Source organism: Protomyctophum parallelum (genome assembly GCF_964188405.1).
Source record: "Protomyctophum parallelum genome assembly, chromosome: 19".
NCBI classification, from domain to species: domain Eukaryota; kingdom Metazoa; phylum Chordata; class Actinopteri; order Myctophiformes; family Myctophidae; genus Protomyctophum; species Protomyctophum parallelum.
In genome coordinates, this window is record NC_139717.1 from 26145276 (window position 1) to 26163995 (window position 18720).

Consider the following 18720-nt stretch of genomic DNA (forward strand, 5'->3'; position numbering starts at 1 on the left):
AATGCCAGGGGGCATGGTAAGGTGGTGGTGGTGGTGGTGGGGAGGCTATACACAATCTCATTGTAATTATGTTACACTGTTTGTCTAACGTGATCGCTTATCACCCGAGGCTCCTGTTCCCCTGCAATCATGCTAGCAGGTGGCGGGTGGCAAGTGGGGGCGGCGGGGTCCCAGAACGGCCTCGTGTCGACACAGATGACTGACAGTCACACTCGACACAGACGCCTCTCCCTCAAAGAGCCTTGGCACCCGTGTGGCCGGGGTGTGGCGGAGCCTGTGTAGTGTACCGACGTGATGGGAACCAGATCACACTTGTGCTAAGACGCACACTGTGCGTGTGCAGTGTGTTTCCTGCATGTGTTCCAAGAAAGTATACAGTGTGTGTGAACAGGAATCTCCAGACAGTGAGAATTAAGGCTGTTGACGTCTATAATCTATTATTCATAACCCCTGGTGCCATGCTTGGCCCGCTTTCGTTATTATTTACAGTGTCAAAACTCGGTGTTGTTGTCGTTGCTATTGTATAGTCACATAATATCATGAGCAAAATGATATGAGTGCTCAACCAATCATTCCATGTAACATATTGTAGGAAATGTAGTAAAAAGGACCTTACCCCTGTCAATACTGTAAATGTACTTTATCTGTAAAAAAGGTTTTTCCATACTGTACATGTTTTCCCCTTTTAACTTTCTTTAACTGTATGATTTCCTTTTTTCACATAAGTGTATATTTGTACGTATGTTCTGATGAATTGAAGATTGGAGGACCCTGAAGTAAACAAGTCTTTTTTGTATTGACCTGTAGTTTCGTTGAAATGTATACCCATTCTACATACTGCAAAAATCAATCAATCAATCAATCAATCAATCAATCAATCAATCTGTAAGTGGTTAAGCACATCAACGAATTCAGTCACCATCCATGTTGAAAAAGGGTCAACTTGACACGATTCAAATGTATCTTGGTAGGGTTAGCTTTCAGGTCTCGTCCCTCTGTGTGTGGCACTAATGCACAGACTTGCGTATGGTGTCACAGGTTCAAATTCAATATGTGACCTTTGACACACTGTAATACCTTCTCTCTCCTGTCTCTATTGTATGACACAAAGGCAGAATTGCCACAAAACAAATCTGTAGCCAGTATTACTACTACTACTACTACTACTACTACTACTACTACTACTAATACTAATCCTGACAATATTATAACAATTATTTAATTAATCGTGGCGGATTCACGTGGACAACGTGGAAAAGATCAAAGCGATTTCCCGTTGCTTTCCAAAGAAACCGACAATGTATCGACAAAATTACCATAACGCTGACAGTACACACCACGCGCATGCAGCTAGTTGTGGAACAGCAGCAAAGTATATTTTCCCAGCTCTTTATTTCCTCAGGGGAGATCAAATGTGGAAGGTAAGGAAATACAAAGTCAAATAAGCAGCTGTAATACTATCGGAGGCCACGAGCCATAACCACGATAATATCTCTCTCTCTCTCTCCTGGCCGAGGAGGGGGTAACTTGATAGAAGTAATACATTCCCAGCCAAACACGCTCGGATGCACGTAGGTACCCATCAAACATCTTATATTAGGTCTGTCAGAAAGAGAGAGAGGATGGTGGCAGAAAACTAACAGGCAACCGTAAGACTGGAGGAAGGACGGGGGAAGAGACATTGAATAATGGAGAGGCGAGAGGAGCGAGTGAATGAATGGATTCATTTGTGCCGAGGTTCCATTAGAAGGTGCCTTAACTGATTGTTAATGTATGTATGTAGCGGAGAGAGAGAGAGAGAGAGAGAGAGAGAGAGAGAGAGAGAGAGAGAGAGAGAGAGAGAGAGAGAGAGAGAGAAGAGAGAGAGAGAGAGAGAGAGAGAGAGAGAGAGAGAGAGAGAGAGAGAGAGAGAGAAAGCGTTGATGGGGTGAAGGATCTCCTGCACTCAAAGTGATTAATGCGTGTGTGAAATGGAAAGTGTTAGTGCTTGTGTGCGCATGTGTGTGTGTGTGTGCATGTTAATCCCTCCAATAACGGCAGAAGAGTGAGATTTTTCAAAGACACGACAGATGTTACAAATGTAACATGTAGCATATTTGAAGTTTACACAGCAATTAATTCCCGCAGATTGTTGGGTCTTTGCCTTGAACTTTATGAACTTATTGACTAAATGAACATGTTTCCCACAAATCTTACAAATGTGCAACAACTTAACATACTGATGTTCAACCAAAATAAATAGTAATATTTAAATAATAAAATGTGGTGTGGCCTTTCGGTGTGCACTTTGCACACACAGTAGTTTCCACCTAAACCGAAAGACATTCTACCTACCAATACACTGTCTTTACAGCTGAAACTTGTCCCTAGACGCTACTCGATGGCTGCCCCCTCCACAAATGTCCCCAAGGAGATCAATTAAGTAACATTAACTAACTATATAAAGTATTAACTAGAGCTAATGACTAAATAATTACTACATTTGGTGCATTAACACACAGGAGGTTTTTTAACGTAACAGATATATGAAAGTTTTCCACAACCCACTTTGACCTGAGATCAGATTCTAAAAATGTCTCCTACATCCTGACAGTTTTCTGAAAAAGCTATGTTTCTATGTCAGTCGTTCTTCGATTTTTCAAAAATAGCAGACCTACAAGCTCGTAGCGCGCCACTCGGTGGCGCGCTATGAGCTTGTAGATCTGCTATTTCTCTATAGCTAAAGCATAACATAATGCACCAAAAGGGGTTCCCGCCCAAAATGGGTTAACAGCAACGATAATAACTGTACAGTATATTATGTCCCAAAACAAAACCTTACAATCCATGCAGGCTTCAAATTCAAACATAGCAAAAGCAACAACAAATAATAAGCTTGGAGATGTGTTTGGAGCTGCAGGAATACACACTCGCACTGGGGGTGATGCCAAAAACCTTGCCCCGACTATGATGACTAATGAGGACTAATTGCCTTGCTTCACACAAACTAATGAAGAGGGACAAAGTACTTCTTCTCATGCATGTCCAAATGAACCCAGGCAATTTTATGAATGCAAATCAGTGACTTTCAATTAAAAGTTACTGCTGGCAACAGTGGTTTTCTTTACTACAAAAAAATATCCCAAACCCCAAACAAATTGGTCTGAGCTGTTTGTTCATGTGCATAATTCCACCATGGGTGCAGTGGGTTTTCTATTCTCCCTGCAATGGCTCACACACACACACACACACACACACACACACACATACAAACAATACACAACATCTGGTTGAAACTAACTGTCCAACAGAGACTGAAAAAAACTTAATGAAAACGCTGTTACGCAAGTAAAAGTCCTGCAATAAACATTATTATTTGAGTAAAATGTATACAGTACATCAAAGGAAAATAATAACTGCTTCTGAGCTGTAGAGTAGAAATATAAAAAAATTGTAATGCTCAAGTAAAGTAAAGGTATATACTGTACCTCATAATTGTACTCAAGTACAAGGACATGAGTATGCATGTGCAATTAGTTACTTTGCACCACTGAGTTCAGTTTATGCAAAAGTGCAAATTGAGCTCAGGAGTATAACGTATCATGTGAAATGTTTTGTAGAATTTAAACAAGACAGACAGAGACATGTCGTAAGTTCAGGGAGAACAGCAGCAGAACTCCCAAGGTCACTGGATAGAAGATCACAGGATGTGTCACCATGGCAACTGTTTGGGAGATGAGTATCATGTTTAGATTGAATGGAAGAGGCAAACCCCTTCAGCCTTACATAAAAATATTGTGAAAATAGCTGATCTACAAAAAGTGCTCTATAAGCACTGGCATAGGGTCCATTGGGCCATGCGGGCCGTGGCCCAGTCAGTTTAGAGCTGGCCCAGTTCAACTTCGAAGAGAGGGGGCGAAAAAACAAGAAAAACAACAAAAGATGGTAAATGGTAAATGGTGCATTTATATAGCGCCTTTATCCAAGGCGCTTTTACAGAGATTGTGCATTACATTCACCCATTCACAATTTACAATTTACAATTTAGGCATTTAGCAGACGCTCTTAATCCAGAGCGACTTACATTTAGGCAAGAACAAAAGCATGGGAATACATCACATAAAAGCATTTATCATGAAACATGCGTAAGCTAAGAAGGTAACAGTGGAATATCTATATGATGAAACTATACATACACTATACATAATAAACTATACATATTCACTACTATGCTATACATATGTACTATGGCGTGCTATGACTATATACAATACAATTATAGTGCTGTCTACATAACATGCTATAAGTCTGTGTCAAATGCTATCTAAGCCAACAGAAATGCTATCTAAGGGGTTAGGGTAAGTGCTATGGGCCATGATGGAGTCTGAAAAGGTGGGTTTTCAGGCTACGGCGGAAGATTGGGAGTGATGCTGCAGTTCTGACTGCAATGGGAAGTGCATTCCACAGTTTTGGAGCCAGAAGGGAGAAGAGTTTGGGACGTGTGGAGCGTTGTCCCGGCGTTTTTAGTGAGGGTACTTCCAGTTTCCCTGCGTTGGCTGATCTGAGTGCGCGGGAGGGTTTGTAGGGTTCAATCATACTTGTAAGATATGGGGGAGCCATACCTTTGGTTGCTTTGAATGCCAGCATCAGAGTTTTGTATTCTGTGCGGGCAGCGACCGGGAGCCACACACACATTCATACACCGATGGCAGCGGAAACCATGCAAGGCACCAACTAGCACATCAGGACCAATTAGGGGTTCAGTGTCTTGCTCAAGGACACTTCGACAGTAACTCTGGGGGAGACCGGGTTCGAACTGGCAACCTTACGGTTACCATCCAGGCACTCTACCCCTGAGCCACCGCCACCCCTATGCCAAAAAATAGCCTACTTTGGCAGCCCTTGTGCATGCAAATGTCTGTTTGGTAGCAAACTACAGCATGCAAAGCCGCCTTAGTTTTAAATGGTCCCCCATTAACACGTTGGCAAAATCGTTCACACCTATCAGGCGGAGATGCGCTAGCCACTGCACAGCTAGTGCGAAGTCCTATTGAAATCATATTTGAATACTTTAAATGTCTCAAAAAGGGACATGGCTCAATGGCGCTCCCTACAGAAGTTTGTGCGTGAAGCCCCACAATCGGTACACACCTGTATCATGTCCCGACTTACAAAAAACGTGTCTTGGTGCCATAACCTAAACCAAACAGGAAGTCAGCCATTTTGAATTTATTGTGGCGCAACTTGTGGCCTTTTCACGGGTCGCACATTAACGTACTCCTCCTAGCAGGGATGGTCCGTTCCAAATAAAACGTGCTCGTTTACTGATTGGAACTCTTGCAATATTCAATATCACAATATATCAAATATCGTGATATTATCCAGGCCTAATATCGCCACAGATATCGTATCGTGAGGTACCCATATCGTCGCACCCCAAGATGCAAAACAAGCAAGGGGTTGTCCTAAGCAGTTCAAATATAAACACTAAAATCGTTGCTTTGATTCATGGCTGCAAAACAAGCCTTGAGCTAATCGCGGAAGCGAGGACAACCTAGTTCCGTTTTGTCTGGTACTGTGTGTCCCGAGACCAAAATAATACCTGTAAAACACGAACATTTCACTACCAATTGCTCTGGTTTTCACCACAATTAAAATAATAATACTTGCATAGAGTAGACAACATCATCGTGTTCAGTTGAAACAATGTGTGTGTGTGTGTGTGTGTGTGTGTGTGTGTGTGTGTGTGTGTGTGTGTGTGTGTGTGTGTGTGTGTGTGTGTGTGCGTGTGTGTGTTAAGGGAGTTCAGCTTGCTGTTTGCTCACAGGGCAGCTGACATGGATCCTTGCATTCACTTGAGGCTCTATTTGCATTAGCAGTCACAACTGGGGGGGGGGGGGGGGGTGTTGGGGGGTGCTGCTAACGAGTCCGCCATTGCTGCAAAGGAATACAAACGCTGGGTGGTGGCTCATTATGCTAAGCATATCAGCTCTGCTGATTAAACAAATTAGCCTTTATGATGCAAAACAAGCAAGGGGTTGTCCTAAGCAGTTCAAATATAAACACTAAAATCGTTGCTTTAATTCATGGCTGCAAAACAAGCCTTGAGCTAATCGCGGCAGCGAGTGAGCGAGGACAATGAGAGAGAGAACCAGTGATTGCAGTATGTCTCTCTTTAAAAATGTGTGTTTGTTCCCTCTCCCTGGGTACGGGCTGACAGCTAGGACTTCAAAATGTCATGTACGCGCCGGCTCGTTTTCCAGAGTAAACTGAGATCATGAATTATTTAAGGTCCAAGTCAAAGTCATTAAAAGTCACTCACGCTCCGCTGGTGGATTTGCATTAAAAAGAGACTCATTAGAGACACACAAAAAAGGCACAAATGCTGACACTAGTAGATAGTAGAATCACCTCCTATTTACTCCTATTTGCATGCCATTCTGGATGGATGTAAAACAAGCATCCAGTGGTAGAAGAATAATTATGAGGTATTTGGGAATGACAATCTATGGCCATATTGTGACAGTATGAGGAATGTCCGCACACAATATAATTCTGCTCCCCGTCTTTTTTATTTCAACCTATAAATACAACAACGTTTCGCCCCTCCGGGCTTTCTCAAGTTCACTTTTCGTCCCTCCGGGCTTTCTCAAGTTCACTTTTTGCCCCTCCGGGCTTTCTCAAGTTCACTTTTCGTCCCTCTGGGCTTTCTCAAGTTCACTTTTTGCCCCTCCGGGCTTTCTCAAGTTCACTTTTTGCCCCTCCGGGCTTTCTGAAGTTCACTTTTTGCCCCTCCGGGCTTTCTCAAGTTCACTTTTCGTCCCTCCGGGCTTTCTCAAGTTCACTTTTTGCCCCTCCGGGCTTTCTCAAGTTCACCTTTCGCCCCTCCGGGCTTTCTCAAGTTCACTTTTTGCCCCTCCGGGCTTTCTCAAGTTCACTTGAGAAAGCCCGGAGGGGCGAAACGTTGTTGTATTTATAGGTTGAAATAAAGAAGACGGGGAGCAGAATTATATCGTGTGCGGACATTCCACTTTTTTCTTCAGTCGGTCAATTTTTGGGTCCAGCACCGTATTCTGAAAGTGGGATGTGCATATCGTTCTCCTGCTTTACATATTGTGACAGTCTCATGATAACCAGTGTGGTTGCCGTGACGCGAGTCACACTTGCAAATGAACCACGTTGGTACAACACAAGGATCTCCATATGTGGAGCTGACTATCATCACCTGGATGTCCATATATGAAGATCACGACACTGACCTCATCAAACCCTGGATAGCCACACATGGAGCCAGCCAGAAACTCTACATCTGACCTCACTGGCACCAGATTAATAGTTTAACTCCTGCTTCTCAACTGTGCCGAATTAACAAGCTCTGTTGTTTCAGCACTTTTCGCCCTCAGGGCGTCTTACTTGTAAGTCAATTTTGAAGACAATACTTTCGGAAGGAACTTCTGGAGGAACCCAAAAGCTATACAGACTGCGGTAACACCTGCAAGGAGGGTTTAAAAATCAGCCTCTGTGCAGCTCGAGAGGCTGTAAGTCGAGCTGTAGCAAAGCTGAGACGACGACGAGTCGACGACGCAGGAGGAGCCAGGCTTGGAACACTCCCACAGCGCCAGGAGCCTCTTAGTGTCGCCAACATCTCATCAGCCATCTTCCCCATTGACTGTCTCTTATAGTCTTGCAAGAGACAGTGGGGGCTGTAGCATGCCACTTGGACACAGGCCGGGGTCTGATCAGCCTCGGTCGGGTCGCCTGGAGGAGGGTGTCTGTTGTAAGACCCAGAAACACCCAACGATTCCAGGTTTACAACACTGATGATGTATCCAAGTTCATGCATCAGTAGATGTATAATTTATTACCGTACTTTTTGAAGGACATATTGAAGCACATATTGAGTACAATGATTACTTACATATTGAGTATTATTGATACCTTTACTTAAGTAAAAAAAAAAAAGAGTACTTGTTCTATCACTGCAAGTATCCAATTGCATCGCTGCAGAAATGAAAGACTGCTGTATGGAAATCACCACCTCACTTCAAGTGGATGGGGGGGAAGCGAGGAACACTGTATTCTGACCATTTTGTACCAGCTGTCCATCAGATTAGATCCTAGTGTGTGGGTGGCTTATAAGCTAATAGCCCTCTACCGTAGCCAGCTGATTCTGAAGCCTGTCACCTGCTATATGTGGGAAAGGCTAAGTAGTGCCTCTGGGCTTGATAAGACCTTTTGGTGAGACATCTATCCAGAACGGGAGGCTGTAATGCCTTTAACCTTTTCCTCAGAGTCACTGTTACAGTAAGTGCAAGAAGCAGAACGCAAACCTTGACAAGTGTTGATGTGCTAAATGCTAATGCCATCATCACCTAATGGCTCCTTTTGCCTGTCGCTGTCAGGTGGCTTTGAGCTAGCATCCTTCTTTCTTTTTTTTTGCACAATTTCTAAAGAACTGCACAGGGGGAGAAGTGAATAATACTGCCTAAACGGTACTGTGTAAATAATAATAATAATAATTGCGACTGTAGGTCGCAGATTACTATGAAAACCTGCAAAACCTGTCAGTCAGTCAGTCCTTCAGTCAGTCCGAAAAAAGTCCATATATGGGCATTCCCAGACCTGTTGTTTCAGCTTCTCGCCCCCAGGGCATACTGGTTGTTTCAGCTTCTCGCCCCCAGGGCATACTGGTTGTTGTTTCAGCTTCTCGCCCCCAGGGCATACTGGTTGTTTCAGCTTCTCGCCCCCAGGGCATACTGGTTGTTTCAGCTTCTCGCCCCCAGGGCATACTGGTTTCAGCTTCTCGCCCCCAGGGCATACTGGTTTCAGCTTCTCGCCCCCAGGGCATACTGGTTTCAGCTTCTCGCCCCCAGGGCATACTGGTTGCACTGGGTTTAATTTCCCCTCAGGGTTTCTTAATGGTGAAAACATTGGCGCTCACTAACTTTTTGGGGAATTAGAGGTTTTCTATAAGTTAGTGTAGCAATGTCATGACACACTGTGAAGAAACTCCCGTCAGGTTCATATCAAGCTGTTCCAGTAAATAAATTGGTCAAAGCTCTGCTTGCATTCCCTCATAATAAAATCATTAGCGTCGTGGGACTGCAGAAATGAAGACGTTGGCCGTGACTAGGAGCCAAATGAAAGAGTTACACAGCTTGGCTGCATGGTTATCCTGCGAGATGTGAAAAACAGAATTAAAAATGCAACCCTTTTGCTTCCAATCAGGAAGCCCACAATGACTAAGCCAGCCAAAAACAATGGGAGACTTTTCCCACATTGTCTATCTCGCCGCTTACTTGCTCTCTCTTTCTCTCTCTTCCGCCAACATAATTAACTCATTATACACATAACTCGTAGACACACATACTGTACGGGCCGTGGATATATTAACACACGGACAGAGCAGACATATGTACGCACCCCAGACTACGCAACTCAGACAGTCACATTGACAATATAGGATATAAACACTGCTATTGCGACCATATGTCGCAGTTTCCCGTCATGGTAATTAGTTATGCACTGGTAAATAGCCAATCCACAAGCTCACAACCTGTTGCGGTGCAATGTGTTTTGATCAGGCTATTTTAGGTGTGAGACGCGGCAAGCAACCGAGTAAAAATACAGTGCAGGAATTGGTTCTGGTCGAAGGTGCCACATGTATGAAACATACTGTAGTGTACTGTAGACAAACAGCAAACGTGCAAACAAATAACATTGTGCAAACGGCAATATCAACCACGTATGAATAAACTCTGTAGTATAGCAGAATCAGCATTTCTGTGCATAAATTCAGTTCAGCAGCAGGCTTGGGCGTGCACGCGCACACACACACGCACACACACACAGAGCAAACGCATTTAAAACTGCATGCAGTTGGCCTTCATTGTAGCAGAGCAGATGGTTAGTTGTGCGAGCCACATGGCCAGCACCCAGGCTGATGAGGGCAACTCATTATGGAGTAGAAAGACGTAACGGAGTCTGGATCCTCCACCTCTATGTTAACGTCATTCGTCACCACATCCGTTTCTCGCCTCCCTAATGCCTCCAACCTTGCTAATGCCTCCAACCTCGATACATCTTGTTGCATTCATGAAGGACTGCGATACGAGTCTTATCTTTCAGTCGGTGGGTATGGCACCAAACATGAAGTCACATCTATATTACTATTTGCATGCTCAAGATAGAGATGCCAGGTTGAAAGTGAAAAACATTCAATATTGACACACAGCTGACCTGCCCCGAATCCTGGATTTTTTTTCTACCATGTTTTATTCCAGCATGTTGAAAACATGATGCATATGTATGGTTCCACACATTCATTATACATGCTGAGAGCAAGCTGGAATGCAGCGAGGAAGCAGGGGTGGGTGGTTTGGTTCTGGGAAGAGCTGGGTAGCGAGCATGGATCTCTCTCTCTCTCTCTCTCTCTCTCTTTTTTAAAATCATTTTATGGATCCCCACAGTTTGTATAATTCAATGCTAGCCTGATGGCTTGGATTGAGCTGGAGTTCACTGAAGGGCAGGCAATTTAGAGGCTTGTTTGCAAACCAGTGTTTGGGCGCCGGTTGCAGCTGCACAGATACGTTGATGTTTACTGCACAACAAGTGCAAATTAAGCCTGAATGAACGTGTTGCTCTGCTTATAGTATATTATAATGAGCCTATTAGCGACTTGAACCGCGCACGACCCTCGCTCAAAGCATGACGTATACCCCATGTTGAGCAAAGTCGAAGTCAGCAGATCGAATGAGGTCTTATTGATGCTCAGGGCTGAAACACGCGGGCAAACTTCTAACTACTGTTTATCCAAGCAACAGGTCGAAAAGATAGCCAACCGCAGAATGTGTTAAGCAACTTGCACTTACGATGTGGAGCATGATGTAGTCGCCCAGGCGCGGGGCGCTGTCGATACGAACCAGGATGCCGTCCGTGATGGTGGTGCTGAAGCCCACCGCCAGCCGGTCCGTCCGCGTGCTCGGCCTCTCGTTGTTGGGCCACGTGTAGGTGATCAGGCCGCCGCCCTTACCGAAGATATAGGTGGTACCAGCTGTGAAGACAGAGAGGAGAACATCAGTTATGTTATTGGAGAGATAACAAGACCATAGGGTTAGGGAATCTGGAAGTGGAGAAACTGGATCCATAACATTGAGGAACCGGAAAGGTTTTTATCACAGTCCGGGTCCATTTTTAACCACCTATCGCCATAGGGAACCGTTAAGGAATCGGACCATTAAGAGGGCATCGTTAATGAAACGGAATCATTACAATCCTAAAGGATGCAAAACCTCTACAAGACAGAGAAAGGAAGAGAGGACGGGTAAGACATTCAGCGAATTCACGGAGGAATTTCTGTGTTCTGGAACCATTCTAACTAGACTCTGGGGAGCATGAGGTCATTACCAAAATGACACATGTCTGACTAAATCTAATCCACACTCCCACTATCGAAGAGACAATTCAAATCCCAATCAGCTGCAACGCCGCATATCGCATATGTTCTATTCTGGGACATTTAATGATATTCAACCACCTCCGCCTTCGGGTTGAAGGCAGGCTCCCCGAGCACCATCTCTGACCTCTCTGGGTCTTAAATATAGCGCCTTTCTGGGGAATAACAGCCACTATGGCCAGAAACAGATAAGTCTCCCAATCCTCATGTATAATACATGAGGACTGCAACCAAAGAACAAAAGGCTGGCACAAGAAATGAGAGAGGGGTGAGGAACGGAGAAAAAGAAAGAACGGGAAAAAAAGGAAAAAGAAAAATCGAAGAACCTTCGTTGGGTTTAATTTGACAAAATGTGCTGCAGGGAAGAAAAAAAAGTGGAAGCAGCCGAGACCCAAGACCAACGGGGGTCTCAGGGAATTCTGCAGAACGGAAAATGTCTCTCAATGCCACCGCCACTATGCAGATCCATGTCAGATAGATTACATAGTGTAATTGGATCAAACGTGGCCCTGAGCTTCGTCGACCCGATCTGCAGTAGAATTTGGTTGTTTCTTTAGTTTGTATAGTGTACACAGTAAAATTCTGGGTGTTCATTTCAATGAGAGAGTGTAATGAACCCATAATGTTCCACACTCTGAGATAGAAATGAGTTACAAATGGATACAGTAACACGGAGGATTTGACAGTGTAACCGGCTCCCTGGTTTTCAGAAAGTGGCATACCGGTTTCCTGTTCCACTTCATATTCCGATATAGCTTTGATCGATTGGCTCGGCAGCAGCTTTGAATCAGAAACGTTGAGACACCTGTGTTCACGTGTTTCCAGTTCAAATCTGCTGTTGAGCCATCGAATGCTGAACAAGGAACAAGCCACCCTCTTAAAACCTAGGACTACAGTTATTCACAGAGCATATAGATTATAGAGCACCAAAGTCTGACATCACTGCCGCTAGAGGGCGCCATCCCCTGCGTTATGTCATACGGGAATCTTAGATCGTGTCATATGTGTCCCTCATATGTGACGTTATCAAATGTAAGTCAATATTATAAACACATATCTGCCATAGGTTCCCTATTATATGACATTTTCAAGAGAGAAAATACTGCCGTGACGCAGGGGTAGTGGGGGTAACATCAGGACTTTGGTAATTATTTAATTATTATTTCTTTAATTATTATGAAAGGGGGAAAAAATCAAGAAAAAAGTTTCTCTTACGGTTGCAGAGTTCAATTCAAATACAACTTCAGAATACTCCCCAGAGCCCTGAGGTGCATCTGAATTGCAGTGTGCATGGTATAGCTTAACCAACTCGTACACAGTAAAGCAAACAAAATGAAGAGATCAAAGGCATTAGACCTTGGGCAGATAGACTGGTGGGTACATTGATATGGGCGGGTGGTGCAGGGTGGAAGCCCACTGCAGCCGGAGGATACTAGAAAGCGCTGGGCCTCAGAGACGGATGTGGGACTCGCTAATGAAGTCCCCGCCACTCCTTTGCATCTCTGTTGTATTCATTTAGTTCTTTTTTGTTTTGTTTTGCTTAGCTCGCCTCTCATCTGTGCCTACTATCTTCCTCTCCCTGTCCTCCGCTCATAATCGCTTAAATTAACTCTCGCTCTCTCTCCACACATGCATGCACGCACGTGCACACTCTCTTCTCTTCCTCTGGAAGTCACCTGAACATCTGTCTGCTCTTGTGATAGTTGCCCAGCTGTCCCACTGGGATTCCCTACAGAGCATCCAACAATCTGCTCTGTGGGCACTGAACGCCCCGGAGACTGCAGCAGCATATGGACGAGGAATAGAGAGACTATGGCAACCACACAGCGGTCTCTATTTGCCGCCGGCCACGCCAACAGGTCTGCATGTTGGCCATGATGTCCTGTCCTGGCAATGCAATCCATTGAATACGCCTTTACAGCGTGGAGCTAACTTTCTATAAGAGGGTCGGTCTGTCTATGTGTGTGTGTGTGTGTTCTTCTGGCTGTCTGTCTGTCACGAGGTACAGTCAGATATCAATTAAGGCTGACACACAAAAGTCCTGGCCTGGTTGTTGACTTGTTTCCATTGTGGCCCTAGCTATATGCATTCAATTCGTCAACAATGCATTCATTCATTTTCACGCATTCATTTGTTTTTCGATTATTTTATACAAACCGTTTTAACCAAGGGAAGCTTCATGCAACTGCTTCACTTACAATTTACAAACAATTTTAGCAGACGCTCTTAATCCAGAGCGATTTACATTAAGCAATAACAAAAAGCATGGCATACATCACATATATAAAAAAATCGTTACCATGGAACATGCGTAGGCTAAGAACATAACAGTGGAGTATCTATATCATGAAACTATATATGTAAACTATACATTACACTACACTTATAAAGAAGAACACTATCCATGCCACCCATGTATCTGCAAACCATCCACTATAGGTAAGCACTCGCCTCGCCATCCAGCCACTATCCGGCCCTCACAGGCACTCCACAACACGGTTCAATAAATCACATTCACACCCCGGCGGGGTGGGGTGGGTTGGGGTTTCCCACCCACCGTGCCTTGAGTGTGAAGTAAGATACAAAATGGCCACCGTGCTGTGACTATGGTCAATGTCTGCCTCTCGAATGTCTCCATGACAAATGCCATCGATTTAAGCTCCTGTATACTGTACTGTACACTAGTATACAGTGCAGTACATCGTGCATCGCCTGACCTCACACAGCGCAGCCAGCATCTCGACCTCCTCTGCATGGTGGTGGTGGTGGTGGGGGCCCCGCATCACAGGCAGACAGCGGGGAGCAGGGGGCAGCGAGGTCATGCCAGATCTGCACTATAGCTGTCTCACTCACGAAGTGAAAAGTTTTCTGCTTGCCAAAACCGCTCAGGCAGACTTCAGATCAGTTTCAACCCCCTGCAAAGAAGGTAACTCACAGCTAGGGCTATACCACACACAGTCATCTTCTTTTCTGAGGGTGGAGGGGAGGGGCAACGATCGAGCAGCAAAGATACGAGCACCCTGGGGAGCCAATTACCACATTGAGGAGAATTACTTAGTGCATGTAAGAAATACAGTGTTCCGTTTCTAACACACAGGCAAAGCTGCGAACGTACACAGTAAAACTCGTAGTGTTCATTTAACTCTGGGAGTGTATACATACATGTAGGCAAAATGAAACTGTGACACTCTTGGAGTTAAACTGACAGTGAGGATTATATTGTGCAGTCTGCACAGGTGCACAGTCTGCAGTGCACACATGACAGACCCACAACCCCAGCATTCCATTGCCTGCGCATGCACACACGCATGCATACACAAATGCACACACACACACACACACACACTCTCACACACAAACTCGAGTCATGATGACACATTTTCACATGCAATCACACAAGGCTGTGTTTCTCTCCATATAGAGATAGACTAGACAGAGAGAACCTGCGATAATAGAAATGTATCGCATTTCCCTAACAACCTGCTGAGCACAGGCAGCAAGGAACCAGACTGTGTGTGCGTGTGCACGCGCACACACACACACACACACACACACACACACACACACACACACACACACACACACACACACACACACACACACACACACACACACTCCATTCCCACTTCGAACGGAGGATGCCTGCTGAATGATTCATAATATCACTGCTGGGCAGAAACCTCGTATCTATATGGTTGAAACGTGGTTAGCTCAGTCTGTGGGTTTTATAAATATTTATCCGATGAAAAAGTATTAACAAGAAAAACAACTACACTGGATCCATCTGAATGCAGGTTCTACCCCTCCCCACCCCCCCTCCCATTTCCTGAAAAGTACAGTGTTTTTTTGGACATAAAGGGTTTCCGCCCGACGGCGGCGATATGCGCACACACAAAAAAAAAGATGGAGAGGCTATAAGTAACGAACAGATAGTGAGAGAGGAAGACACCGTGGTGGATGGATAGCGGCCGGTGACGTAAAGTAAAATGGAGGATGGAGTGCTACCAGAGCTTGTGAACCGGAACACCCAAGCGTGTTACACTGAGTAAAAGGAGGCTTTGTCCTGCCCAGTCGAGCCTGAATACATGGGCCTCACATAATTGCATTTTCTGCTATTTTATTAGGGGAGTAATTAGATGAAAAGGGGTGGTGGGGGGGAGACTTTATCAAGAATTTTAGCATATTTGGCATTTTTTGGCATACAATACTGTTATGCTCAAATCTCTCATCTCTGCATCCTCGCATTTGCCCTCACATCAATCATAGTTTTCAAAGGCTTTCCCCCCCCTCTCCATTAGGTGTTAGCGGAATGCAAATTAGAAGGTTTGAATAAAAATAGGAATACAGCCTGCCACCGTTTTTCAGCTACCGTAGAAAGATATCACATTACTGCTAAATAATCATCTAATAACTTTGACAGAAACTTTTCCAAAGGCCCGTCGAATGCAGGGTGCAAAGTGCAATAGGAGAAGAAGACAATCAAATGTGTAATTCAGTTTCCGGAAGATAATTTGCCTCTGCCAACCGCCACAGAAGAAAGAACTGTGAAATCATCTGAAAGGTGATTTATTTTTATTCTCACACCTTCTTCCCTATTCTCTTGCTTGGCGACAGTCGACTAATGATTCTTCTACGAAGCCTGACATTCTGTAGTGACCTTGTATAAATATATTCTCACCTAGGCAATCAGCTAAAAGCAATCTCCATTCCCCATACATTAATGTGGGACTATGGTGTAACCTTGTTGGCTTGCACACTCCTTCTATATCTCCCTCTCTTGTAATTATCACAGGATTTTGTTTGTCCTTTTCATTGTACAAACAAACATGAACTAAGCAATAAATCCATTTTGTGTGTGATGTACAGAGCTGAAAGGAAATGTCAAACTACGATACAACATGCATGTTGCCTTTAAAACGCATGGCGGTATTATTTTCACAGTTATGAACTCCCTGGGAAAAAAAAAAGAAACTTAACTAACTGCAGGGAAAATATCAAAGGAATCAAATCTACAAACAGATTACAGTACAAGATGTTTTTTTCTGGATCAGAGGGGGCTTTCATCACCATTTCTGAATAATATAATCTTGTCATAGCCAGTGGGTATTGGAGACAAGCCATTTGAAATCTAATTGTAACACATTGGGCCGCCATTGATTTGGGAGTTAATGGAAGGGAGATGGCAAAACGTTTGAAAATCTGGACTTCTGCCCGTTTAGTGGAATGTATCAAAATAAATGAAAGTATATTTTTAGATGTACTAACTGTACTATGTGTGTCAGTACTCCGCTCACTTATGTGATCTTCTGACCAAAATACCCAGCCAAGAACCAACAACTTGCACTTAATAAACAAATACTTAGTTGACCAGGCTTGGCTTTTGTACTTTATACCTCCCCTCTAGACCACGTGTCTTGGCCAAATATAGCCGATCTACAAGCTCACAACGCATTGAAATACGACACGTTGTGCGCTTGCAGATCGCCTATTTTCGGCGATGAGTTCACCTCAGATGTTGAAGTGGATATCCATTAAAGACTTTGTCAGCACTTGATCACCAGATTTTGTTAGAAAGAAAAGAAACTAAACAAAAAAGCTCCTCAAATGAGTCATTAATGAGTAAAGCTGTGCTCTAAAGGCACACATTAAAGGCATGTTGCTAAGAAATTATCTCACAGGAGGGGAGAGAGAAGAGACATGAATGACTGATGCTTTTGAAATTAAGGCATGCTTGTAGAGCATGCCGCTGAAATGCACTGCTGCATTTCCCTGTGTTGTGATTCATCACCTCTGCAGTGCGTTTTCTCTGTTTAGAGATTTCAAACGCCCGGGTCAAGGCCTCGGCCTCCATTTCCCAGAGACCTCTGGGGCTCACGAGGGCAGACAGCAGGTCAACACACCTGTCTGAGGGACAGAGCTGTGTCCCTCTCTCCTACTGTAGCCTCCAGCAATGCCACCACCAAGGAAAGGAGAAGGAACAGGGGAGCAGCTAAACAGCTCAATTAAAACATGATGTGTATCTTGGGATGTGCAAAGCAACAGCCGTGGCTCGTGTGGATCTCAGACTTAACGTGACGCCGCCTGTGATGTCATCTATGATGTCAGCATCTATGGTTTCAAGCGAGGATAACAGCTCCATTGATTAACATTATACAATTGAAGTTAAATATTTCAGAGATTATAAACAATATGCCGACAAAAATAGAATAAATAGAGGTACGAATATGGCCTACAGGCAGCATGCATGCAAAATTGGTGCTAATCTGTCCTTCCTTCCTTCCATATATCCATCCATCCAGCCATCCCAAAAACTACTTTTGATTCGATTTTGGTATGACTTAAATGCAAGTTTGAAATCTAAATGCTAAATGCTTATCCATCATTCATACAAGACTAAAAACTAAAATGAGTGCTTAAAATGTGAAAAATAATGCATACTTTACTGTACATATCACATCTGGTTTAGTACTCCAAGATTCCATAGGGGAGAAAATAGTCACCACTTGGTTGCTAAATCAAACATCCTACCACAGATTGTATGCAAGTATTGTACATTGTATGTCTTTCATGCAGCTGTTTTTCTGGCATATCACATCTCATTCAAAATGAATTCATAAGTGCCTTTATTGATAGTATCAAGTGAAGATGGACAGGAAAGAGGGAGAGAGAGAAGGGGAGACATTCAGCAATGGTTATCATGAACGGGACTCGAACACGTGACACGCTGTCAGGCCAAAGCCTGTATGTGGCATGCGCCTGCTGGACCACTTGGCCAGCGGGCGCCCTTAAGCAAGTGGGGAAAAAAAGTTCCTACAATCAGTCAACCCTCACCACAGCAACATGAACTAAAACCATACAAAAGGTTGAAAATAGTAATATACTGTAGCACAAGTTCATGTGCAGGGAAAATGATTATTTTTACACCATTATAAAATTGTTGACTCAGATTATGACTCAGACATTACCTCCCTTGCACAAACAAGACAAACTTCACTCAGACAAAAAAACACGAAAACTGTTGAGCTTGTTAAACTTTTTCACATCATGAAAATGAATCAATACAAGCTGGAAGATGTTATTCACATTTCTCTCCACGAGTGCACACACAGCTATCGGACGGGACGCAGCAGGGCCTCTTCCATGCTGCATGTCTGCTATAATTGGGAGTTTGGATTTATTTGGGCAGCGAGGGCACCACGCTGGGATGGAAACCTCCTGGTAGACTGCTACAGTCTGGCCAGTCTGCACTGGTCAATTTATGGGCCAATAGTGTGGACTATTGTGGA

General features: G+C 44.0%; 1 protein-coding gene across 4 annotated transcripts in view; it reads right to left on the reverse strand.

Moving 5' to 3' along the window:
- nrxn3b (neurexin 3b) overlaps window positions 1–18720 on the reverse strand; it is a gene marked incomplete at its 5' end in the record, with an annotated part of 401977 nt that overhangs the window by 79482 nt on the left and 303775 nt on the right. For all 4 annotated transcript variants that reach the window (XM_083790730.1, XM_083790732.1, XM_083790733.1 and 1 more), the window contains one exon: window positions 10851–11032. In XM_083790730.1, coding sequence (XP_083646856.1) covers window positions 10851–11032 — 182 coding nt within the window. The remainder of the gene's footprint in view (window positions 1–10850; window positions 11033–18720) is intronic.